Here is a 27714-nt window from a genome sequence, read left to right on the forward strand (position 1 = left end):
CAGAGTGTGACCGGAAGTTATCGCTTTTTTTTTTTATTTGCGTCCCATTTGTTTACGTTTTGGAGAGAGGCTTGGCTGGCAAATCCGCCGGGGAACTGCGCTCCGTCGGGCGAAGGTTCTTGTGCAGTGAACGGCCCCAGTATGGTGTGTGATCAGTGTGAGTACGGGGCTCGGGCTCTGCTAGCCGGTGATACTGAGGGTGACGCGGTAATCGGACCGTGCCGGGAGTAGTGGGCATGATTGAACGTTCCATTAAAAAGCTTCGGCTGTATTTTTATTATTATTATTATTTAGGCTTTCCTTTATGGTGTGTAAAATAAGGCCTAACGGGAGAGATCGTGTCCGTTTGTGACCTCGTCTTAACAAATAAATCGGGCAACAAATTGCTCTGAAAACTAGGATGACACCAATAAGGAAGTTGCTTGCTTATTTATTTATTTATTTATTTGATTGATGCGACGATTCCTGGTTACAATTCCGGCTAGCAGTCCCAATTCCGAAACAACACGGAATTGGGCAAGTCACTTCACTCTTCACTGTCTCAGGTATAAACTTAGGGCCTCATTTACTAAGAATTTTTTCCCATAGACACAAAATGGGAGAAAATCCTTAGAAAATCAGACCCATAACTCGTAAGACGTGTGGGGATAGGAAAATACCTATGGTACTGAATATAATCCACTTTGAAGTGCCTAAAACCAGAATCTATAACTACCTGAAAAAGTTTGCCCTTCAGAGCCAGCTCTGTAGGTGCAGTGGGTGCTTGAGCACCCCCAATATTAAGCAAACTCCCTTATTGTGTCCAGGGTGATGTGATTTGTGTTGAGTTTAGCGCCCTCAATCATTCTGAACAGTTAACTTCTAAGCTGTACACAACACCAGGTCCTGGGAGCCTCTGTTAAATGATTATTATTATTATTTAAAACACTATTATTGTTTATCATGTATAAGTAGACACAAGTATGACCCTTAAATTTGTATGGTTGTTGTCCTAAATCTCTGCCTGACTGATTAATAATCCGTATTAAGTAGTAGTGGTTGAAAAAGAAGGATATTGCTGCATCCAATGAGACATGTAGCCATGTTTGTAACTGTTTGATGCAATATGTACTAGGTCCAATTATTAGTAATAGATTGGACATCTGGTGCCTACAAAGGCAGGCTATGAAATTGTTTAATGCTGTTGCCTTGATCGTGGGCTTCTCTGACTTTGATATCTTTTTTTATTTTTGTAGTCTTGTGATACTACCAAGGCAGTGGCAAAAGAATTTTGCTGCACCAAAATGAAAAGAGGCACTGAGCCTCAAAAGAATTAATCCCAAAAAAATAGAGAGAAAGAGAGAATAGGTACACATTTGTGCAGTAGCTCGGACAAAACAATACTGAAGGGCTTACTAGGCAGTAGGTATGAATGGGATCTCCAGCACATGCTCAGTAAAGTATTACTTTCACCCTGCTTGTTGTTGGAGAATACACTGACCTAAATAGAAAAGAAAAAAAGGTTTGGGAGAACCCTGATCTGGTAAGGGGGCTTTAGGAATTGCTCCCATTTGCTCATGGTATAAACCCAAAGACAGTTATAGAGTGGGAATGTTTCTCGTCTCCTGTATGGACCTATTTGGCATGTCTGCAATACAAAAACTCATTCTGCACTGATTTGAGACAGGAGATATTGCCCACGAAAAAGTGGAATATAAATAAATATAATACTCGGATGTATTGTTTGTCCAATAAGAACATAAGAAATTGCCATGCTGGGACAGACCAAGGGTCCATCAAGCCCAGCATCCTGTTTCCAACAGAGGCCAAAAACCAGGCCACAAGAACCTGGCAATTACCCAAACACTAAGCAACCATGCTACTGATGCAATTAATAGCAGTGGCTATTCCCTAAGTATAATTGATTAATAGCCATTAATGGACTTCTCCTCCAAGAACTTATCCAAACCTTTTTTGAACCCAGCTACACTAACTGCATTAACCACATTCTCTGGCAACAAATTCCAGAGTTTAATTGTGCACTGAGTGAAAAAGAATTTTCTCCAATTAGTCTTAAATGTGTTACTTGCTAACTTCATGGAATGCCCCCTAGTCCTTCTATTATTCGAAAGTGTAAATAACCGAGTCACATCTACTCGTTCAAGACCTCTCATGATCTTAAATACCTCTATCATAGCCCCCCTCAGCCATCTCTTCTCCAAGCTGAACAGCCCTAACCTCTTCAGCCTTTCCTCATAGGGGAGCTGTTCCATCCCCTTTATCATTTTGGTTGCCCTTCTCTGTACCTTCTCCATCGCAACTATATATATCTACATCACAACCCATTTATTGACCTAGTGTAAAAAAGAGAAGCTATTAACTCTGTTCTTTCTGCATTGTTTGTTCAACTATCTCTTCCATGCTAATGCACATTGTGCTGTCATTGTTAGAACACACACAAAAATTTGATTTTAAAAGGTGAGGACAGAGAAATGTTTGGAGTGAAAAGAGAAAAAGGAGCACCAAAAGGAGACTGAAAAAAATATGTGAAGCAGAAAAACTTTTGGTGGCAGAAGGACATAAAATGAAAATGAAAACCATCCATTATTTCACATTGAAAATACAATATTTTTGGTTCCAGCATATTTTATGGTGCCGATGTAATAAATCCTATGTTAAATTTTGACAGTGGTTTAACTTTACTCATGTAGTAGAATTCCACAGTACCATGGGATGTGGTAAATTGAGCAGGAGTTAAAAAAAAAAAAAAAAAAGAAAAAAAGATAAATGAAAAAAACAGACTTGAATCTGCACTAATGCAGAAGTGTGCTTTAAAAACAGTCATGGGGAGGTAAGTTCAGGAACTTGAAAGGATTCTGACCAAAATGGCTGTGCATCCCAACTTGGGCACAATCTCAGATGCAAGGCCATTTTGACAAGGCTTGTATCTGAGATTGTGAAAGGGAAAGCTTTAACGTGGACAACTACAGCTGAACAGCATGCTTTTTTGTGCTATGTATCCCAATTTGGGCACAAAAGAATGTGAACCGTTTGGTTGTCAGTGTGCACCCCAAAGAGCTTTCCCTTTTATTTCAGTTGGCATGCCTTGCATGTGAGGTTGTGCCCAAGTCTTGATGCACAGCACCAATGTTGCATGAAAGTCCATATGGTTTTATGCTTTCCAACTTCCAGCATCTGCCTCTCTGGGGCAGGCACTTTGATTTGACCAGTATTCGATGGCAGTGTGGCACAGTGGCCTTGCATTGGAAATGTGTGTCTCACCTTGGGCTCAATCATGTATGCAAGGCCACCTTGGCAGAGGAAACGGAAAAAGGGAGGGAAATAGAAAGAGCAATACTGTATGGAGGCATGAGAATATGCCACACACAGACATCCACCATTCACCAATCTTTTACTTCATACAGGGGTCGAAGGCAGGAGGTAGGGTTGCTAGCTTCCTAGAAATATTTTCACTGACATCTGTCTTTCAGTCCTCTGGGAACCCTGACCCCAGCCTCCCCCCTTCTAGCATTTCAAAGGAAGGGCTCCCTCTCAGTAAAACTCCAAAAGAGGACCCCTCCTTCCTTGGTCTTCACTGTGATTGGGGTGGTGGTAACAGGATAGGGAGTGTATTTTGGGGGGAATATAAGTATTGGGGGTGTTTATGGGTGGGGCACTCTCCCACTTTCTCCCCCTATGTGTGTCTGTGGATGTGCAGGTAGGTGGTGGTGCAAAGGTGTGTGTGTGTGTGTATATAAACACCCTCTCCCCTTTTCACTGTCCACTTTGTAGCTCTCTCCCCTCTGTATGTGTTGAGGGTGGGGAGGTGCTTTGGTGTTGTAGGTGGAGTGTGTTGGGGAGGTTTGAGTGTCTAGGGAGGATGTGTATGGTTGGGGACAAGTGTAATTGCCTTGGCTGGTGCAATGCTAGAAATGTAACTTCTAGATCTGAGGTAGAGTAAAAGTTAATTCACGTTTCTGGTGGCCATGTTATTCTCTTGCTGTGCAACAAAAACAGCATTTAACAAACATTTTTCATTTTAAATACCAATACCATAACTGGCATGTTAGGCTTTTCTCTGTGCGCCACATGGCATGCTGTGGCAGCATTTTCACACCTTTTCCTGTGCATTAGGCTGCCCTCTTCAGGACCTTCGGTTCGTAAAAGTGCATCTGGCTATGCATCCAGATTGTGCATACGGTCATGGGACGCTTAATTGGATACCTGCTTGGGCATCCAGGTGGTAGCGGTGTCTGCGTTTGTGCGCTCAGGTAAGCGTGTGCCTATCTGAGCTGCATTGAGTGTGCTCAGTTTTTTGGGGGCATTCATCAAGCACATGGTTGTGCGCCTAAGTCTGGGACATCTAAATTTTGGATGCTTATATTTTACAGCGCAAATTCAGCTGGACGCACATCCTTCAGTCACCTGTTAAGTGTACTGACAGACTGATGGCACCTATAGCTAAGAAATGCAAGCCCCTTTCCCTCTTGTGCTGCCTGTCATATTCGGGCATCTCAGCCTGGCGGTCCCTCTAACTTATGCCAGCGTTGCTTAGAGGCTCAAGGAGAATTACCTTCTTCTGATGTTATTAAGCCTGGTTCTTCCCAGCCTGATGTGGGACTAGGAAAAGAGCTGCCAGAAGGGTAGCCTGACTTTGGAGCTCACCTAACTGGTTCATCAGCAGGACAAGGTAGTTCATTGGGCTCAGGACAGGTGCCCCCCTGGTTTTGGCAAGGATCCCTCTGCCTTTTCTTGGGTAAAACTTTCTCAAGGACTACAGTCCTTTCTTCAGGTGCAGTCCTCAGCCCCGGCCAATCTTAACAAGTCAGGGTCGCAGACGGTGAAACCCCTCATGCATGGTGCAGCGGGTTATTCTCAGGGTACGCCTAAATTGGCTGTTGCTCTTCCCGATAGGGAGCCAGATGGCAGTGGATGAGGAAGCTGATCCATACTCCCTGGGATTGGAGCCGTATAGAATTATGTTGCAGTTCTTTCGTAGATTTGATTTACCGGCTCTGATTTCCCAGACGTTGAAGATTCTGGTAGTACCTGGGGCTGAATCCATGTCTGGGCCGATGAAAGATCCCATTTAGATTTCTTTGCGTAAAGCCTCATGTTTCTTTCCTGTTATGAAGGCCATTCAAGAATTAATTGATCTTGAGTGGGGTGCCCCGGAAGCTAATTTCAAAGGGGGACAAGTCTTGGAAGGCCTCTGCCCTTTGGACCCAGTTGCACGAGAGCAATTGCGCTTTCTGAAAGGGGATGCGCTGGTGTGTGCTGTTACCCAGCAGACAACTATTGCCATTGAAAGGGGAGCGGCCTTGAACGTTGCTCAGGATAGGAGGATTGAGGCCATCCTTAGGCAGGCCTTTGAGGCAGTGGCAATGGATTTGCAGATAGCTTCTTGTTCTTCCCTGGTGGCTCACTCTTGTTTACTTCTCTCTCAGGAGGTCACTGAGACTGCTGCGAGTGCCAGGGCAATGATGGAACAAGCAGCCGCTTTTTTGGCGACTGCGGGCTGCAATTTTTTCCACACTTCAGCCAGTGGGGTGGCTTCGGTAATAGCGGTCAGGCGTCAGTTATGGCTGAGAAATTGGTCGGCCAATGCAACCTCCAAGTCTACCCTTACGAAGCTGCCTTTTAAAGGCTCGCTCTTGTTTGGGAGTGAGCTGGAAAAAATGGCCAATAATTGAGGTTAGTCCCAGGTTTCTTGGTTGCCAGATAAGAATCAAGACGCCATGCTCCTTCAGCATGAGAAGTTGTACTAGGGTTACATTATCTCCCATTGACATTTGCCGAGCTGCAACGTGGTCCTCCTTACATACCTTTTCCAGGCATTATTGCCTGGATGTGCAGGCCTGGGAGGACGCAGCCTTTGCATGTGCAGTTTTGTCTGGTCTGTGGGCAGCCTCCTGCCCTGTTTTGGTGTAGCTTTGGTACATCCCACTGGTTTTGGATTCATCTGTCTGAATGCTGAGTAAGGAGAAATTGTTACTTACCTGATAATTTCCTTTTCTTTAGTACAGATGGGTGAATTCACTTTCCTGCCCTTGGCTGCTGGTTGTTTGTACTATTGTCCCCCTGCATGGCTGCGTGTTCCAGGGGTTACTGGGTTAATGCATTTTGTCTGAGCTCAGTGTTTTTCCTGTTGGCTGAATGCTGGAATGGTTATCTGTTAATAATCCAGGTTTTGCTAGTTTGTCCACAGTTGGCTTTCACAGAGAATACTGGCAGGCTGATGCCACTGCAGGGGTATAAATACCTTGATGTCAGCTTTGCTCAGTCTCCATCTGCTGGTAGAGGTATATAACACACTGGCTTTGGATTCAGCTGTCTGTACTAAAGAAAAGGAAATTTTCAGGTAAGTAGTCATTTCTTCTTACTCCAATTCAAAACCAGGAGTTAACTGTTCAGTGCAAGCTGTCTTGGGTGGGCACCAGTCAAGTTTACTTGCTTTTCTTGAACAGCTCAGCAGTATGTACTTTACACAGAAACAGAATTGTGCGCTGTTCAGCTGTAGGTGCCACCCCAGAGAGCGTACATTTTGGTTTATTTGCCATTCCTTGCCAAAATGGCCTTGAATGTGAGAAAATGCCCAAAAGCGGAATGCACAGCAGCAGTCTCACATGAAGTTTCATTGTGACAAGGCATGGCAAGTAAAATCAAAGAGCAAGCTTTGGAAGGCACCTGCTGCTCAATAGGGTGCCAAAGTCAAGACGCACAGCGCCGGCATACTGTTCAGCTGCAGGTGCCCATCCCAGAGAGCTGGTGCTGGAAATGTGACTCCTGAGCCAGAGGTGGAGAAGCCACACATTTCTGGTGACTGTTGTTGTTCTATTGCTGTGCTCGCTGTGGTCAAAACTGATACAGAAATTAAATACATCCCCTGTACTGAGAATACGCATGCCTAGAATTATTCTCAAATCCAACATCTTTTTACATTTTACTTTATTGGATGCTAATATTCTGTCAGACCTTTTGGTGTCAGTCATCAGAGAGAATGAAGTTCCAGAGAAGTATGAACAGAGGACACCTACCCACAACCTAACAAAAATCTAAAAAGACTTTTTTATAGTTAAAATAAATAAGGAGTTTACCTTTTTTAAATTTTATTTTTATTAAAGCAGCATTTTATATGTAAGACATCAAAAGTGTATCAAATAAAACATTTTTGCATGAACCTCCATGTTTAGCTAAAAACAAATCAAGTCATTGTAAATTTAACTTGGACTAACAGAGGAAGTATCTGACATCATATCCTCAGCCACAACAGAACTACCTCTCAGTATCCACAAAAAGCCCTCAGCTGGATTGGATCGAAAAAAACCAAATCTTCAGTGCCTTGATATCCAATTTTATACATGGCAAACAATTTCAGTGAAAAAGAAACTCCAGTAACTATAGTTTGTGATATAACAAAATACATTTATGTGTGTCTAAGAGGGTTTTGCCACGACAGGAAACATATGAACAAGTGTCCAAAAAAGATACCTTCTTTATTTGAAAATAAGTCTTCATAATCTGTATGTTATATGATGCCCAGCCTCTGGTCATTGGCATCCAGGGCCACTGCTTCGCCATTGGTGAAGTCGATAAATCTTTCTTGCCCAACATGGGGAATGAACCCATAAGCCAGAGACCAAAATTCTCACGCTTTACCACTTGAGACACCCAGGCCTGTGGTTGCCTAGGGCACCAGCTGTTAGTAGTTATCAAAGAGCAGCCATGTGCAACAAAATTAAATCTTTCACTACATACGTGGGCCAGAGATTAAAAGTCTCATGCTTTACCATTTCAGCTTCTCTGGCTGCCGTGACCGAATTTATATGTGAACCCTGCTTCTCGCCCCCCATGCAATGTGTACAAACGCCTCCCACACCTCTGCACACTACACTGTTTAACTTCTTCACTGTGACAACAGACCATTTAATCCTAATCTCCGTTTCCTGTCTTTTAACCAATTTGCAATCCACCAAAGGACATCACCTGCTATCCCATGATTTTTTTAGATTTCTTAGAAGCCTCTCCTGTAGGCCTTTGTCCAATGCCTTCTGAAAATCCAAATACACAACATCTACGGGTTAACCTTTGTCCACATGTTTATTCACCTCTTCATAAAAACTTTAGGATATTTGTGAGGCATTAACATCTTAAAAGTGCAGTGCAGATGTATCCACTCGTCAAGATGAAAAGATTGACAAACAATCGCTGGCACAGTTAAAGGTACAGTGAAAGAGGCCATTCCAGCCTATACTTATTCTTCAAAAAACTGGAAGAAGGATTCACCCGAAGAAAACAGAAAAAAAAAAAGCACCATCATTGCCAAGCCAAATGCAAAACATCGATGATACAGGCCATGAGAACCTGAAAAGAAATTGGCCATAGAAGCAAAAAAAACCACAATAAAGTTTTTTCCAATACATCCCAATCAGGAAGCCTGCTAATGAGCTGGCCAGACTGCTATATGATTGAGGGGCCAAAGGGGGCACAATGAATTCCCAGCTCTGGTGTGCACCGACGAGGAATATCGGGGAGACAGCCGTTCCAGACACAGTTTCAAGGGTGACCATTCAGACACGAACCGACCAAATCATGATGTGGGGGGGGGAAATGCACGTGTGTGACACGTGATCTTACTGACAGTGGGCAGATGAGCCAATTTTTAAAAGCCACTTGCAGGCTGCCGGCGGGTTTTTTTTTTTTAATTTAGGGCATTGATTGTTTTGCTCTTTTCACTCGGATGGTCTGAGAACCCACCCACCCCCGCGCCTGGAAGCGCAATACTTGTGGCCTTCCTAATTGTATATATTCCGGAAGAGGCTAAGTTTTTGATTGCGGCGGCTGGATCCGGGTAGCAAGGCAGGGGCCTTGATCGCGGCTTGAGTACATATCATGCCGGTTAGATTGCCGTCTGGTCCAGGTAGTGAGGCAGGAGATCGTGGCTTGAGGTCGTGCTGATTAGAGTGCCGTTTCACCTGCCGCCATGCTTGCTGCGGCCCTGGTTGCCAGTGACCAGAGGCCAGGCATCTGGAACAAGGACAGTGAGTGTGGATCAACACACCCCCAAATGGGAACTGGCCACAGCAATAGTGCTGCAATGATGCCAAGTCAGGCGGAGTTTGGGTGTGGGGAAAGGGATTGTTGATGGGGAATGAGAGGAAAGCAGGAGAGATTGACGGAGTAGCCGGCTAAGCAGGTCCAAGATAGAGAGGCTGCAGGCAAGATAGTAGAGAGCACTCTGCTGCCACGCAACTTGGGAGGAGTCCTGGCAGGATGTTGGAGGGAGACCGTGGAGGACGCAAGCCAAGTCTCGAGGGAGTTTCAAGAGGCAAGCATGGTGAATAGGGAGGAAACCCAGGATGTAGCCAGATCAAGGATTGTGGAACTGGCCTGGGTGGAGCCCCCTGGCTTGGAAGTCAAGGTGGGGGGTCGGGCACTCATCGAACTGGCACAGAAAAGTAGAATCCAAATGGATAATGGGCTGAATTTCCAGACCATTTGATTCTCCACCAAAAAGGAGCCAGGAAAATATGATTGAATACAAATCAGTATTTCATATGTGTGCACGCTGTGAATACACAATTGCCTATTTATGCAGGCGAAAGATCCGGTAGGGCAACCTTGTCAACCCGGGTGGGGCCCCCTTGCTTGACTTGCTTTCAGAGATGTGGTTGGTGTTACCCATTGTATGTGTTATCACAATTCGAGGTCTAGTTATTTAGAACTGCCTTTTCACTCGCATTTTTGGAGCACTGTGAATCAGTGAGATGGTGGCTGCGTCAAAATACAAAGCCGGTGCAGGTGGTATATTATTCAAGAATATTACGGTATCCGAACAAGTAGTTCAGATAACCATGCAGAGGTCAAAAACAGACCAAGCCGCTAGAGGTGCTAAATTGTATTTAAAGAAGATTGAGACCTGCACATGCCCTGCACAAAATCTAAAGACGTACCTGTTAACCCGCCCAGCATGTGGCACACAATTGCTGGTACATCAAGATCAGACACCACTCACTAAATATCAGTTTGGCAATCAAGCAAATAGGACACAACCCCAAAGAATTCGGTACTCACTCTTTCAGGATAAGCGTGGCCACCATCGCTGCGCAAGCAGGATTAGTGTTAAACATTTTTATTAATTTTTCACAAAGGAAAAATATATCGTAACAGACATGGATGAGGGGGGCGGTGTTTCTTCACACCCTCTCCCTCTACAAATGAATCCAACAATATAACCCCAGGCCAACCCGCAACAGTGCCTACCCAACCCCACCCCCCCCCCCCCCCCGCACAGGCATATATGTCCATCAGCTGAATTCCAGGAATATATACTTAAAGACAATCAAAGACTCAAGTGAGGAACGTGTCAGGATTGAGAGTTTACATAGAAGCTCCACGTTCTGTACGGTAACGTTTGTAAATACGCTTGCCATGTGACCAAGAATACTTTGCGTTTGAGCGTGAGGTCAACTTTTTCCACATAGAATTTCATGGTGCACAAATCAAGTAAGGCAACTTTAAACTGGGAGAAAGTAGGGGCCGCTGTCGATAACCAAAGTTTGAGGATCATGCGTTTAACCAGGAGTAAAGTTTTTCGCACCCATGATCTAAGATGGATATTTGGGAATGGAATACTACCCAAATCCTCAAAGAGCAAATGTTGTACCGCATAAGGGATCTGGACCTCTGCGACTTACTGAATAAGGCGGTGGACCTGGTGTCAGAGCCTATGGATGGATGGGCATGTCCAGAATAGATGACCCAGTGTGCCCTGTACCGACTTACAACATAAACATTGCCCATTCGAGGATATTTGCAATGTGGCAGCTCTCGCATGGGATATATAGGTCCACATGAGAAACTTGTATTGAGTTTCACGTAGGCCCACATTGGTGGTAATGGACCAAAGGCGGGAGAGATATTTAATATAAAAATCAACAGGAAAAGAAATCTCCAACTCTTGGCCCCAACCAATTGCAATGTTATCCATGTCAAGAGTGGGGGACTTTCCTAGCAGCTTCTGATAATAATAGGAAACCGAATGTCTAATCGGGTCTTCCCAGTCAAACAGCTCTCCCAATTCAGACTGAAAGGCTTGCTTCAAATCATGGGTGTTCAGGGAGTGAGCATAATACCTAGCCTGCAGGTATGCATAGAAATACTTTTGTTCCAGCGCATGTGATTCTCTCAGGTGTGGAAAGGAGAGATGCTGCCCCTCATCATTAAATAAATGCGCCACTAACCATATCCCCCTATCCACCCAAACCTTAAAGATGGGGTTATCAAAACCTGGGGTGAAGTCCCAGTTTCCCTGCAAGGGTAAAAAGGGTGTGACCTTCCAATTAAGCCCAAACTTGGTGCAAAACCATTTCCATGACTGCCATACAGGTGTGATTGTTGCACTCTCCTTCGCTGTTGTAGGGAGGAGGCTCCTAGGCACATGAAGTAGATATCTAAGACCATATGGAGCCGCCAATTCCCGTTCGACACTTAAGGGAGTAAAGTAGGTCATCTCGCCAGTCACCCACATGATGAAGGTTACAGGCCATGTTATAGTAACGCAGGTTAGCTAAGCCCAGGCCCCCCTGCTTCCCCTTCCTCTTCAATTTAATTAAGGCTATTTGTGGACGTTTCCCACGCCAAATAAAGAGCCGTATTTCTCGCTCTATTTTCAGGATCTCCTGCTGGGTGAGGTAAACTTGCAGGGTCTGAAAGAAATAGAGCCATTTAGGCAGTAACATCATTTGAAAGAGGGTTATTCTGCCGGTTAAAGACAGTGGGAAATCTTTCCAGGTTTGCAGACTATGCTTTGTGTGTTCCAAAAGAAACCGATAGTTGATTGCTTTTAATTGAGCTGGATTTTTATGCAATTGGATTCCCAAATACCGAAATGATTCAGCCGTCCATTGAAGTGGAAACTGCCGCCCGCAGCTGTGGACCACCGACTCCTGCAGTGGTAACGCCTCTGATTTGTCGAGGTTTAATTTTAGTCCCCCCAGTAAGCCATAGTCTGCAAATTCCTGCAAGAGTGGGGATAGGGAAGTCTCCGGATCACTGATATGAGCCAGAATATCATCAGCAAATGCCACTACTTTCAACACCGGGTCAGCGGAGGAACGAGAGGGGATGCCATGAATAGCGACATTGCCTCTAATCCTCTGCAATAGGGGTTCTAAGGAGATTAAGAACAAAAGTGGGGATGGGATGTCCCTGACAGGTACTCCTGGTAAGGGAGAAGCTGTCAGAGCGAGTGCCATTGACAATAATTGACGACCTTGGGCTCCTGTACAAAGTTTGGACAGCTTGTAAAAAAAAATCCCTCGATTCCCATCTTATGCATAGCATCAAACATAAGCCAATTAACCCGGTCAAAAGCCTTTTCGGCATCTAAGCTTAGAGGTAGGGAAGGAAGTTGAAGCCATCTGCTGATTTCCATAGAGGCCACCACTCTCTGTACATTCATCACTAAGTGACGCCCTTTTACAAAGCCTACCTGATCCCGCCCTATCAACCCAGGGAGGACTCGAGCCAGTCGGTCAGCAAAAATTATCGCTAAAAGTTTGGTGTCGAAATTTATAAGAGAAATGGGTCGGTATGCCGTGGGAGAGAAGAGATCTTTTTGGAAGGATAGTTATTAGGGCTTCATTGGGCAAAAAAGGAAAGTCACCTGCCTGTAGAAGAACCTCAAAGGCTGCTCGTAGCGGGTGAAGGATCTTGTCTCAAAGTAATTTATAAAACTCCGCTGAGTAACTGTCAGGCCCAGGCGCCTTAAAGCTTAGATTGACAGATCCCACATTGGATTTCCTGAATATGGATAGGGGCATTGAGAAGTCCCCCTTTGAGCATCGGACAGAGATGGTAGAGGAGTCGTATTTAAGTATTGTGATATAGCAGCCTCGTCTACCACTTCAACAGTGTACAAATTTTGGTAGAAGTTTCAAAAGATTTGGGCGATGGCCGCTGGGGAATTAACTACAGTATCCCTCTCATCTTTCATAGTGGTTATGTACCCTTGCCCCTTACGAGCCTTTTCAAGCTGTGCTAGGAATTTGTCTGATTTGTTGCCATAGTGAAAAAATGTACTCTTATAGTATATCAACGATTTCTTAGCTCGTTGATGCAAAAGCTCAATGAGAGTAGTTTGGGTCATATAGTACTGATCTTTGGTGGTCTGGGACGGACGAGCAATATATGCCCTCTGGGCGGCTCTCATTCTCGCTTCCATTCGGATAATGTCACTGGCTAGGCGCTTGTTGTGAATGCTTACAAAGGAAATGATCTCTCCTCGGAGTACGACTTTTGCAGTTTCCCAGAGCAGAATAGGGGAATCCTGATGTACCTCATTGTGATCTAAGAAATCCTCCCATTTTTTTCAACAGTAGGGTACGAAAATTAGGGTCATTATATAAATGCCTAGGGAACTGCCAAATTTGGGTAGTGAAAGTGGGTTTCAGCCCTTCCACATCCATCCATACTAAGGCGTGATCGGATATTGCAGTGGGGCAAATTTCAGTTTTTAGTACCCTCCCAAAGTCCTCCCTGTGCACCAGGAAATAATCAAGGCGGGAGCTGGAGCCATGGGCACGAGAGATGTGTGTATAATCCCGTGCCAGGCATCCACTAAGTCCAAGCCATGACATAAATATTTTGGTCCCTTGACAGCTTTGGACTCTGCGTTCCCATGGGTCACGGAGGATCTGTCCATGAGGGGATCAATGACATGATTAAAATCACCACCCAAAATTAAGCAATTGGCAACATGTGAGGACAAAAGGATCAGTAGTTCGACATAGAATGAATGGTCATAGCTATTGGGGCCATAGATGTTACACATAGAAATAGGCTTAGCATAGAGTAGGCCTGTAAGCAAGAGAAAGCGGCCTTCCAGATCAGTGGTAACCTTAGAAACCTGGAAGGGCACCTGGCGGCCGATAAGAATGGCAACTCCCGCCTTTTTGGTTGCAGATTGAGAAGAAAAAACTTGATCCACCCACTGTTTACAAAGTTTCTGGTGTTCAGGTGCCATAAGCCTGGTTTCCTGAAGTAAAGCAATTTGAATCTTATGATGCATGAGTGCTCTTAGAACCTTGTGACTTTTATAAACCAAATTGACCCCTGACACATTCCAGGATGCCCAGCGAACAGACGCTGTCATCATGGAGGCTGGTAGGGAAAAAATAATAGCGTAGCCATAAAATATATTGCAGTGGGCCAGACCCCCCAGCCTGATCTGTAGCCCTTTCACTAAAGCCCAGAGTGTACCTTGAGCACTGTCGATTCAACCCCTGTGCATCTGTAACCTGAATGCCTGTGTTAACGACCCATTGAACAACCCTCCCTCCCCCCTTCCCATTGTCCAACCCTGAAACATAAAGTACAGGTACCGCAACATGTACCAAGGAGTCCGTGGAGGTGCGTTGGGACCCCACTTCTCCCCTCAGTTCGAAACATGTCAAATGGTAAATTTTGTAAATAAATGAGAATACTGAATAAAGGAAAAAGAAAACAATAGTTGTTGCTGAAGACTCTCTTGTCCGCATTAGGCATATTCTTGCCTCATCAAGTCTTGACTTGAAACTAAATCACAGGATCCATTACAGACTGCTCAGTCTCCGGAAGTGATGGTAATCATAAATGTCTCGGCTTCAGAGACTGAGGTAAACAATCTGACTTTCCCGTCATGGACGATCCGTAACTTCGTGGGGTAAAGGAGTGTGAATGAGATTTTCAAAGTCACCAATCGGGCACATATCGGGGAAAAGAGTTTCATCTGCACAGAAACCCCCGCTGAAAATTCCTGAAAAATCAGGATCAAGGCTGTTTCAAATTTAAGAGCCCTGTGTTTCCTGTAAGCCCCAAGAATGTCTTGCTTCTGGGCATAACCCAAGAATCGGACCAGTATCGGGCGAGGATTATTTTTGTTCGCGTCTCTGGTGCCTAAGTGGTGCGCCCGTTCTATGCGTATGCGGCCCATATTGTCTGGGAGTGGCAGGGCACGCGGTAGCCGTTGCGCAATGGTTGAACAAATATCTTTATCCTTGAGCGAGTCTGGAAATCCGACGAACCGAAGGTTGTTGCGTCGCGAACGGTTCTCTAGGTCCTCTAATTTCTCAGATTGTCTTTCCGTTAAAGTTTTTTAAGAGTGTGCACTTCCTGTTCCAGAGCGGCGACGCGATCGTGCACAGCTGACACTTCGGCCTCCAGCACATTTAGGTGTTTGCTGGTTTCCATAAGTAAGAGGTATGCCTAGTCAAATCGGGAGTCTATTTTTTAAAATTTGTCTTCCATAGCAAGCGCCATTGCCGCTGCGATATCAGCTGTGTTGTGGCTGGGCTGCGAGCCCCATCCGCCATCTTAGCTCCCGGTAGAGCACGCTCCCTGTCTTTCCAAACCACTTTCGACATGCAAGCACCGCAGCACTCCAAGTGTTAGAGCGTCGAGAGAGCGCAGGCACTCACCCGATATCAGATAAGTCACAGAGGGTCATAGGTTGAGTCACAGGGTAAAAAGCGGAGTGAGAGGAGGTGGGGTCCTGGAGCGAGCTGAAAGCATGGCTTCCCTCACATTGCACCACATGACTCCGCGCAAGCAGGATTAAATATAGACACAATTCAAAAGATCGGGAGATGGAAATCAGATGCCGTGTACACCTATATTAGGCCAAAGTGACATATGACAATTATTAGGACAAAGTGACAAGTGACAATTTGCTTTGTACCACTATTTTATTTTTCCCTTTTATTGTTCCACTGTTCTCTCCCCTACCTCCCCCGCTTAATAAGTTTATTGTAAAGCACTGTTGCATATGTTCGTTCTAGTTGGCACAGCTGCAATGTTTCTGTTAATTGTGAACCGATGTGAGGTTACTAAACAAATGTCGGTATATAAAAACTGCAAATAAATAAATATGACGACATAACCTCATTTATTAACCTCTTTTACAGAAACAAGGAAACGGCAAAGGAGTGTCTTGATTTATAGGACACTCCTTTGTTCATTGGGCAAAAAAGGAGGGCGCGGTTGCAATCATACGGGACATACCAGTAGACTATTTGAGCTGGGATAGATATCTTACAGCCACCACTCATGTAGACATTACCTGCTAACCCTCTGATGATTACCCATAGGTGAGAAGAAACTGGGCACTGTAATTACACCCGATACATGGAAAGATGGTGCAAGAAATACTACAGGTATTGAACTTTTCATAAAAATGTCATTCAACTCCACTAAGTTCCTCTTTGCGCCTTCATGTTGCTGTTAATTGTTAATTGTTAAATGTTAATTGTTAAATGTTTCAATGTAAACCGCCATCGAGGCGACAGTTTCTTCCTTGTAAACCGGTGTGATATGTATACTTTACAGGAACATCGGTATATAAAAAATCAAAAATAAATAAATTCATTCTTGTACTTTCTTGATTTGGTACATTTGAGTATTTAGCTACAGACTCCCTGAGAATATACACGAAGCAGTGAAATTACCAGTTTTCCCAATTAGTCCACCAGTTTTCCCCATCCGTCTTCGGGTCATCGAGACCCTCCTGATTCGTCAGCTTGAACAGCTCCCAGTTGACCCAGACTTCCCACCCAGTCAGTACTTCACAATAAAGACGTTTAATATCACACCAGATAATGAGCAGGTATAAATATATGTAAGTTAACCAGATCCACACACATAAATCTCTTTATAAATAGCAACTTGCACATGAGAAATGTTGGCCCGTCCCTGGAATGCCCCTTTTTTTCATGCATATATTTCCACACAAACTCTTATTTACGCATATATTTTTGAGAACATAAGAACATGCCATACTGGGTCAGACCAAGGGTCCATCAAGCCCAGCATCCTGTTTCCAACAGTGGCCAATCCAGGCCATAAGAACCTGGCAAGTACCCAAAAACTAAGTCTATTCCATGTTACTATTGGTAGTAATAGCGGTGGTTATTATCTAAGTCAACTTAATTAATAGCAGGTAGTGGACTTCTCCAAGAACTTATCCAATCCTTTTTTAAACACAGCTATACTAACTGCACTAACCACGTCCTCTGGCAACAAATTCCAGAGTTTAATTGTGTGTTGAGTGAAAAAAAACTTTCTCAGATTAGTTTTAAATGTGCCACATGCTAACTTCATGGAGTGCCCCCTAGTCTTTCTATTATCTGAAAGTAAAAAACCGATTCACATCTACCCGTTCTAGACCTCTCATGATTTTAAGGTTTATGAGGTTTATGAAAAGCATGTACTTCTATTTATGCATGTATATGTTAATTGTTATGTGTGAAAATTTTGAAAATGCACCTTTATGAGTGCATATCTCGTGGGTACAAGAAATAGTATTGAGTTAGAATGGTGTACAATGTTAAGTTTTCCATGCGTGTACTCTTGAATGGATAACACTTCTGGCTAAATAGGATAGCAATCTTGTTAATAAATTACTCTGTAATCTTGTAGAATTTTGACTTCTATACACCCTCTGCCTTCACCTTCCTGTGTAATAAGCACTAAGCTCAAATAACCATTATCTGATTTTTGTAGAAAGTGGTGGACGAAAACTAAATGAAAACAAGGCATTAACATCAAAGAGGACGAGGTTAGTATGAGCAATATTCTGTTGTAAGGGAGGTTTTTCAGCTATAGTATCAAGTATTTTATTTGAAAGGTTTCCTTAATATTGGAAAGATCTAAGTTGTTCAGAGAATGTTGGATTTATGTGCTCTTGTTTTTAAGCTGTAGATTCCAGTCCCTCTTATTCATTCATTCATATTTTTTCTCATTTTTCTAACAAGCTCAAAACGAGATAGATTTTACTGTGCATTAAGTATAACACATGAATACCAATCATAAAAACAGGATAGAAACAAAAAAATCTCTTGATTAAACTACCATAATAGGAACCATAATAATCACTTCATTCTAGGTTACCCCATTTGAAACAGCGAGGTCTTTATAGGAAACCAGGAGGTTGATATTCAAATGCTAAAAAGCCGGATAGTAGGACTCATTTGGCTTTCTAGCAGCCACTGAATATCCAGTTATATTCAGCGGAGGCTAGATAGCCGGATAAGTCACTTATCAGTCTATTTAGTTAGGCAGACAAGTTGTGGGCGGGTTGGGGTGGCACTACTTAGCCGGATAAATTATCCAGCTACATAGAGAGATTCAGCCTTAGACGGATAACTTATTCAGCTAAGTAATACTGCTGTTGAGCAGATATAAAAGTTAGACGCATAAGACTTATCCGTCTGAGTAGCGATTTGGCTGGAGAAGCATAGACATACTAATTTAGCTGAACGGCTAGGTTTTCAGTATTGATCTCCAGATCATTAACCAGTCACAAATTCCTCAGAAACCGATTCCATAGCCAGGGGAATTCTCCCAGGTTTTGGCCAGCTTTATATCTTTCTTTATGGTTACAAACACGAGACCTTCACTCTGTGAGTGCAAAACCAGAGCAGGGACATACAGTATTGTATTACTTTAATACTTAAATATCTTGAGCCTTATCCATGCAGCATTTTAAAAGTTAATGTAAGCAATGTAAATGTAATACTAGAGGCAATGGGCAGCCAATGCAAATACCTCAGTATAGGTGATGTGTTTCCTAAATCTACACCTGGTCAACAGCCAGGCAGAAGAATTTTGAACCACTTAAAGCCTTTTTATAATTTTGTTCATTGACCCTAGCAGAAGACCATTACAATAGTCTAATCACAATATTATGGTGACATGCAAAATTATCTTTCTCAAATGCAAGGCAAATTTAACGTAACTGTTTCAAAAGCCCAAGCAGAGTCTTTACAAACCCTTGTCCTCTGTCCATTGCAGTATATGTGTACAGTGCATCAAAAACAATTCAATCTTCCCACCTGCAAAGGAAATTAGATAGATGCATTAGGAGACTCTCTTTTTTTTTTTTAATTTTTATTTATGCAGTTTAAAAAGATTTTGACAGCAAATAAACATGTCAATTACAAGGCAATTTATGTATATAATTGATCAAATTGATCAGTACGCAAGACAAACAATTTAAAGGAAAATTCTTTATACATTGCCAGTTATAAGGAAAAGGAAGGCCCCAATTCAATTAATCTGGAGCATAAGTAAGCAAAATTACTTAAGGAATAGGTGCGTTTAAATGCAATTACAAATATATAAACCAATGACCAACCTGGTGAAAGTTCATTTTTTAACTCTTGAGTCTATAAATTTTTTGAGTTCCAATGGTTCTAAAAATACATATCGCTCATTTAGATGTTTAACGATGCATTTACAGGGGAAATAAACTGTCATCTGGGCTCCCAGTTGCTTAACATCTGGACCCATCTGAAGAAAGTTTTTCCTCCTTATCTGTGTATTTTTTGTAATGTCTGGGTACATCCAAATTTTCCCATTAAGATATAGCTTTTCCCGGTTTCTTAGGAATAATTTTAACACATTATCCCTATCTTCTATCTTTTGAAACTTCACACATAAGGTACCTCTTGACTCAATTTGATTTTCCATTGATTCTTCAATAAAGTCTGTAAGATTTACTAAAGGATGGGTCTGATTTAACACATCACAGTTTTCTTGTTTTTTTGAAACAATATAAAAGATTTTTTCTAAAGAGGGCATATTCTCAGAGGTAATTAATAAATTTTCAATCAAAATCTCTTAAATTGTTCCAAAGGAGATATTAGTTTAACTGAGGGGAAATTCAATATTCTCAGATTTTTATAACGAGAATTATTTTCAAGTACCTCTAACCTTCTAGAGTTAGAGGTTTCTCCTTTTATCAGCCCTAGTTGTACTTCCTGAATCTGAACTAATTGTTTCTCTAAAATCTCACATTTCTCAGCATTTTTCTTAACTTTTTCTTCTACAATTTTCCCTTGTGTTTGTACTTCAGACATTTTCACTTCTAGATTTTTCATAGATGTTTTTAAATCCATTAAAACTTCCCATATATTTTCAAGTGTGACACCACAATTTTCCTTAAATTGAGGATTTCTTTTCTTAATGACACTTTCACCAGGTTGTGAGTAGTTACCAAGCCCTACCCCTCCTTTAGCGCCTTTAGGTGTTGATGTAGAGGGATCCAAAGATATAGATCTTCCTTCGTTGCTCTCCTCTACTACTACCAACGAAGTATCTTTGGAACTTCCTCCTATATTCACTCCATTTCCAAGTCCCTCCCCGAGAATGGGCATTGAGTCCACATCTTTGGTAGGACTCAACCCCTCTGAACCTGGATTGAGTGAAAAGGAGACTCTCTTTAAAGATAATACAAAAGCATATTTGGACAAGTTGTCCTCAATTACTCAACTCTGAAAATTAGCTGCCTTTACATTTCATCTAATGCATTAGGTCATTTTCAAAAAGGATTTTTCCCCCCCATTCTATGGGGAAAATCTTTATTAAATAAGGCCCATTGAGAGAAATATTAAACCCAGCAGATGGTATTCATCTTATAAAACCAAATGGATTTTCTCTTAATTAGTTTATGTTCAGTAGCGATGTGAAAATTTGCATTCTGCGGTACCACAGCTTATTTTTTTCAACTAGAGATCTCAGGATTTGAATCTGCAGGCTTCTTCCTCCTAACCACAGACTAAAGGTGCAGTTCCCATAGCTGAGGAATTGAACAATAGAACTTAATTTTCTTACCGTGTAGACAGATGGACTCAGGACCAGTGGGATTATGCTCCCCTGCCAGCAGGTGGAGATGGAGCAAGCTGATGTCACAGTATATATAACCCTGCAGTGACCCCAACCTGCCAGTATTCTCCGGCTCCAGCAGATGGTGGATGTGCATCTACCTATGGGGATTGCTTTGAGCTTTTTGAAAGGAGACATTTGAAATTCTAAATTCAGGAAAAGAGAGCCCCACTCTCCTGCAGTGATACCTAAAGGACCCTCCTCCAGGTGAGAATTCCTAAGGCAATTTCTGCAGTCTCTCAGAGGTTTGCCTTGGTCTGGGTTTTCTGGTGTGAACTTAGCTGCGATGCAAGTTCAGCTGAAAGGCAGCGGGTACAGGAGGCCAAGCGAGACGATGACAGCAGATGCCCTCTCCTCCCACACCTGGAGACCATTGCTGAGCTCAGGTAAGGTTTAAAAAAAATAAAAGAAAAAGTTTTACCTGAATCAGAGACAGAGGGGTTTCAGGACTTCCTTCGGTCTCTGTTCTCTGTGTTGGGGTTGGAGAACTGGGCAGCCTGGTGGGTTGAGCAGCCCTCGCACTTAGGCTTTTTTTCTTGCACACCATGTGGTAGGCCGCGGCAGCCGATTTTGCAAGTGCTTGTGCGTGTTCTGATGTCCTCTATAGGCCATTGGTATGCGCAGTGTGCCAGCTCTGCGCATGCCTTGTGTGCTCAGTTTTTGGGCACACGTTTTATGCCCACAGACTAATTTTATATGCTTAACTTAGCGCATAGGTTGTTTGTGCGCCTTGCCACGCTTTCTTCTAGGCGCTTATTTTTTGGGCGCATTTCATTTTTGAGTAGAGCCGTTCCAACACACGTTTACTGCAGCAATGACACTGGAAAGCAAGATGCCTAAGCATCTTCCTGGTTGTGTTGCCTGTCATATTAGGGCTTCTCAGCCTGACCTGGCTTCTAACCTGTGTCAACGCTGCTCAGATGCTTGGGGAGAGTTGTCTTCCTCAGATTTTGCTAAGCCTGGCTCTTCCCATTCTGATGATGGGTTGTTCATGGCCTTGACTGGGGGGACACAAGATCTTGATTCTCCCTTGACTGGCTCCTCCGCTGGCGAGGGTAGTTCCATGGGACCAGTTCCAATTCATTTTGGGCTTGGTCCAGACCCGGCTGCTTTTTCTTGGGTGGAATTTTTTCAAGGCTTACAAGCCTTTCTTCAGGCACAGTCCTCCACTTCCCCCATTTCTGACCGGTCGGACTCTCAGCCAATGCCTCCTCCCTCTTCCAGTCGTATGCTTAAGTGCCAGGGCACGACTCGGCTCCCTGCGGGTGTTCCTGACAGGAATCCACATGGCACTGATGATGAGGTTGATCCTGATTCTCTGGAAGATGAGGAAATTCCTCCAGGGCTGGAACCATATTGAACCATGTTGTGGTTCTTTCATAGAGATGAACTGCCGCCTCTGATTTCCCAGACCTTGAAACAGCTTGGTGTTCTTGGTTCAGATGCAATGGCAGAGCTGAGGAAGAATCTCATTTTGGTTTTCTTACGTACATCCTCTTGTTTTTTCCCCATGATGGATGCCATCCAGGAATTGATTGATCTGGAATGGGATACCTCAGAAGCAAATTTTAAAGAGGGTCGGACATTGGAAGGCCTGTACCCCCTGGATTCGGCTATGTTAGAGTGTTTACATTTTCCCAAAGTGAATGCTCTGGTATGTGCTGTGTATAAGCAGACAACTTTCCCCGTAGAGGGAGGAGCGGCCTTGAAGGATGTACGTGATAGAATGATTGAGGCTAATCTTAAGCAAGCCTTTGAGGCAGTGGCGATGAATTTACAGATTGCCTCCTGTTGCACCCTAGTGGCAAGATCTTGTCTGCTTTTCCCTCAGGAGATTGAGTCTAAAGGGACTTCCAGAGCAGGTTATGGAGCCTGCTGCTGCCTTTTTAGCAGATGCAGGCTGTGATTTGGTCCGGACCTCAGCCAGAGGAGTGGCTTCGGTGACAGTGACTAGACGTCAACTCTGGTTGCAAAATTGGTCAGCTGATACAGCTTCCAAAGCCAATCTTATCAATATGCCCTTTAAAGGCTTGCCCTTGTTTGGGACCAAGTTGGAGAAACTGGCCAGTAAGTGGGGCAAGTCTCCGGTGCCTCGGTTGCCAGAGGATAAGAAACAGTTACAGCACCCCTTTGGTATGAGGGGTCATTTCCGGGGTTTCAGGTGTTTTCGTTCCTACAGAGGGACGACCTTTCAGCAGACTTGGCCTTTCGGTAGGTCAGAGTCCTTTTGTTCCTGGCAGCCCAAAAGAGGAGTGGGCTCAGGTGGTGGACTTTCCCGAGCTTCCCAATGAAGGTATACCGACCCACCTTCCAGAACAGGAAATAGGGGGCTGTCTCTGTCTCTTTTATCGGAGGTGGGTTGAGATCATGTCAGACCAGTGGGTCCTGAAGGTGATACGCGAAGGGTTTGCACTGAAATTTGCAGTATTCCTCAGGATGTGTTCATGGTGTCCCCTTGCCACTCTCTGCAGAAGAAGCAGGCAGTGGAGTTCACACTTCAGCACTCTTTGCTATCTTGTTGGAACCTGCAGTCTCAAGATTATGCGGTTCGGCTCCACTTGCCGATGGAAATCTGCTCCCACCTCCAGTGGTGGTTGCAGGAGGATCATCTGAGAAAGAAAGTTCTCTTGTCCTCTCCGGTCTGGTTGGTACTCACGAAAGATGCGAATTTCCACGGTAGGGGGGGACTCACTGTCTGGAGTTAATGGCCCAGGGGTGTTGGAATGCCGAAGAGTCCTGCTGGAACATCAAATGCCTGGAGGCTTGGGCAGTTAAACTGGCATGCTTGCAGTTCAGCCACAGGCTGCGGAATCAAGCGGTTCGCGTGATAATTGGACTATGCGATGACAGTGGTCTATATCAATTGCCAGGGAGGAACCAAGAGCCAGCAAGTGTCGCAGGAAATAGACCAGCTGATGGAATGGACAGAAGGTCATCTGTAGATCTCGGCCTCTCACATTACAGGAAAAGACAGCTTAAGAGCGAGCTTTCTCAGCAGGGAGAGTCTGGACCCAGGAGAGTGGGTATTGTCAGCCGAGGCGTTTCAGCTGATTGTGGATTGCTGGGGCCTTCCGTTCCTAGACTTGCTGGTAACTTCTCGAAATGTGAAGGTACCTTGCTTCTACAGTCGCAGGAGAGGTCCTTGGTCCCTGGGAATAGATGCTCTCGAACAGGTCTGGCTGGAAGACAGATTTCTTTATGCCTTTCCTCCATGGCCCTTGCTGGGCAGGATAATTCACAGGATCGAAAGCTACAAAGGGCTAGGTTTCCTGGTGGCGCCGGACAGGCCCAGGAGACGGGGTATGCGGATTTGCGAGGGCACCTGGTGGAGGTCCCCCTTCATCTTCCACCGCACATGGATTTGCTTCAGCAGGGACCTCTTCTTCACAAGGATCCAACTCTATTCTGTCTGATGGTTTGGCCCTTGTTGTTCTGTAGGACAGTCAGATGAATCCAGCTTCTCTCCCTCGGCTGCCGAATGATTGCATATTGATCCTCCTGTGTGCTTATGTATTACGGGGATTGCTGATAAGTGGTACACCAGTCCTTAGACTAGTGTTATTACATTCTAGTCTAAGCTCATGTTGCCTGTCGGCTGAGTATTGAAATGGTTATCTGTTTTAAATCATTTTTTTTGCTAGTCTGTCCACAGTTGCTTTTGAAGAGAATACTGGCAGGCTGATGTCACTGCAGGAATATATATACTATGATGTTAGTTTGCTCTGTCTCCATCTGCTGGTAGAGGTGCATAACCCACTTGTTCTGGATTCATCTGACTGTCCTACAGGTAAGTAGTAATTTCTCATTTCTTCTGCATATGAAAAACACAATTTCAGATTGCTGTTTGGTTCTTGTAAACAATAAATTGGCAAAAAATTGTCATTGTCCCCCCTCCGAGTTTTCCACGAAGTTCTTTTATAAAAATAAATAAATAAATAAAACATTTCCCTGTCACACTGGTGCATGATTGGAGGCAAGTCATTGTGCCATATTGGTTGATAAATAGTCTGATTTGGTGAGTGGCATTTGGTTCTTTGACGTTGTAACTGTACCTTAAATATAATCACCGAATGAGATATCTCCTGGTAAAACATAAATGCACATTTTTTTTTTTAATTATAGTTTACATGAGTTTTAGGTTAGTCCTATCCAATCTATAAGATAAATGGCTTTCTGTCGTCATTTTCCATTGTCTGGTTTACTAATGAGCACATCTGTTTCTTGGACCTTTATCACTGTTAGATTGCATCAAATATGATTTTTCTTGGCAAGTGTGTGTGTAGTTGTTGTTTTTTAAAATGTAATAATGTACTTTATTTTGCACAAATGGGAAAAATGTCAAACCAATATTGCTTGCTTTTAACACAGCAAACTAACCCTGGGCAATAGTGCCTGTCATAGCAAGTCTTGTGAAATGTTTTAAATATTTTAAAACATTTCTTTCATAAAGGAGCTCTCGGCAATAAATCCCTTTCCAAAAATGAGCCCTTTGGGTTGCCCTTTGTGCTTTTTGTGTTATATATTCTCAGTTTAGTGGTTAAAATACTTTGTGCACATTCAGCTGCTGTACATTTAAAATGTATTGGGGAATTTTCAGGAGCTGACTTCTTTAGACCATAGCCCATCGTGTGGTTTAATGTGCATTCCAGAAGGAAAGAGCCTGAATTTTGTATTCTGTGATGGTGACTTTTAGAGTGTCCATTCCAGCAGCTGCTGTTCAGAATATTTTCCTACCTCCAGCACTAATTGCAGCCGTAACAAACAAACAATAGCTAATGGAGCTTGAAGCCATGTTGTAGTGCTGATAATACTGTGGGACCAGTAGCATTACGATGTGAGTAATCTTATTCATATGGTGGCATTGAGCAGCCGAATCTTGAGATTGGGAGCTGGGAGTTCCAAGGCCCTAATCAAAATTCCCCTCCGATGCTGTATCGGTTAGCCTTGGTTTATCTGATCAAGGGCTAGATTTAGTAAGGCTTCTTTCCCGTTCTGTATCTATGGGGGCGGGGGGGAGAAAGCTTAGTAAGTCAGGCCTAATTGGGTGCTAATCCCTATCCGCTTTTCTGATATTGCATCGGTTCGGCTGACCTTGGCCTGACAGTTGATTGCAGGTATTTTGTCAAGCAGGATAAAATGCTTTGTGATCAGAATTGGTTATAGACCCCTGTGCTAAACTAAAGGGTTCATGGCTTGCTTGTGCCATTCTTGCTCTGGAACACAGGTGTCCCTCTTGTTCTTCTCTGCTCACATTGTGGAGGGAAGAGGCAAAGCGGGGATTAACATTTTATTTTTCTTTTCAGGTTTGATCCTTACGGGAAAAATAAGTTTGCCATATGCCGAATCTGTAAAAGCTCAGTTCATCAGCCTGGTTCTCATTACTGCCAGGGATGTGCCTATAAAAAGGGTGAGAGTTGCTCTCTTTTATTGTCCTTTTAACTCTGCGTACAAAATGTTCACAAGCAGCATGGCTACCTGCTTTCCTCGCATTTTCATACTTCCGGAAATCGATTCCCCACACTTACTATTTCTGGTTCTCCTTTGCATTTTTTTCTTTGAAAATATTTAGCTATTTCTTGTTCGGCTGGTTTGGTATAAAGAGTATGGCTGTCCTCCCCCCTAGCTTCTTCAGCAGTTTATTTAAAGTTCGGTAGATACACTGGAGTGCCACCAACACAGATTCCAGCCACCTACCAGTACTGCAGTTTTGGTAGCTTGTTTGTGTGTTTTGTTACAGCACCGCATTATTCATCAGACTAATTAGAAACTATGCCGAGCAAAGGTTCCAGGGGAATGGCATCACTTTCCTCTTGTTCCTTTTAACTTCTAGCTCGGTCAGAACCGTTTCTGAAATCCAGCAGGACGAGTCGTCTTGTACAACTACCCAGGGGTGTGTTACTGCATTTTATTGCCCCTCCCAGCTTCCCTAGCCCAGTGGCAGCCCTTGGAGAGAGCGCCCAGCACCAGGGATTCTAATTTTGGCTCCTATTTGGTTTTTGCCATTGTGGTGTGACTGGAACTCCCTCTCCCCAGGGGCTGTGTAAGCTTTATCCCTGCAGCTTCCTCAGCCCTGGCTGAACCAGGGAGCTGAAGACCTGAGCTGGAAATCAGCGGTGGCCCGACTCAGGATCTATGTTGCTGTGTTCCTGGCCAAGAGGTGCTGCTGCACTGGCTGAGCAAGTTGTGATGGGATAGAAAATGGCAGAAGAACATTGGGTGGTTGTGAATGCCGGCGGGTGGCCCGATAGCCCAAGTGAAGCCCCGTTCTGACTGAGCTGGAAGGCCAAGAAGAAAAGAAACTGAGATTGCTCGGGAGCCCTCTGTCCCTTTCTCCAAAAGAAAGGATGCCCTCCTGTTTAGTATTGAATTTTATCTTGCACCCAGGACTGTACATCTGCTAGGAGTTTGTAAATCACTAAAGATAGTCGGATCCTGTGGTTTATGGGGTGTAATGGGAGCCTTTATAAACACACTGCTAGCAGGAGCTGCCACTGGCCTTAAAAGAAATGGATGTGTAAAAATATCAGTATTCTGATTTTCTGCTTGCTCTCCACCCACTTGTGTATGTTTTTATTGTGAACCGCTTGCCTTACAGGCAGTATATAAAGTTCAATAAATAACACAAACTTATTAATGCCAGACTCATGTGCATGTCATTAGCTAATTAATCAGCTTCTGTTAACGCACTTTAGTATATTGGCCTGAAAGACCTTTTGAATGGATGGTTTGGGAAATGGAGCGCAGCCTGGCTCTGAGGGCAGGCCACAGTGTCCTTTTTTTTGCTAATTGTCATCTTCTGCTTTCTCTGTAGGCATCTGCGCAATGTGTGGGAAAAAAGTTTTGGATACAAAAAATTACAAGCAAACATCTGTTTAAGTGCAGTGCAGCTGGTGCGTGCTTTTATCGTAACTTTCTCTGCTGGCTCCATATATCCTTTTATCTTTTGATTTTCTTTTATAAAGAGACTGTGTATATAAAGTGTGTGCATACTTCTGATGTAAAATGAAAGTGAATAAAACTTGTTGGTTGATGGCA

General features: G+C 43.6%; 1 protein-coding gene across 1 annotated transcript; it reads left to right on the top strand.

Annotated features, from left to right (window-relative positions):
- Positions 1 to 27714, top strand: CRIPT (CXXC repeat containing interactor of PDZ3 domain). Its single transcript, XM_029593366.1, has 5 exons — positions 1 to 157; positions 16107 to 16172; positions 17518 to 17572; positions 25983 to 26086; positions 27491 to 27714. The coding sequence occupies exons 1-5, from the start codon at positions 142 to 144 to the stop codon at positions 27553 to 27555; spliced, it is 306 nt and encodes a 101-aa protein (XP_029449226.1). The 5' UTR covers positions 1 to 141; the 3' UTR covers positions 27556 to 27714.

The sequence above is a fragment of the Rhinatrema bivittatum genome, chromosome 3 (assembly GCF_901001135.1).
Source record: "Rhinatrema bivittatum chromosome 3, aRhiBiv1.1, whole genome shotgun sequence".
In the NCBI taxonomy this organism is placed as follows: domain Eukaryota; kingdom Metazoa; phylum Chordata; class Amphibia; order Gymnophiona; family Rhinatrematidae; genus Rhinatrema; species Rhinatrema bivittatum.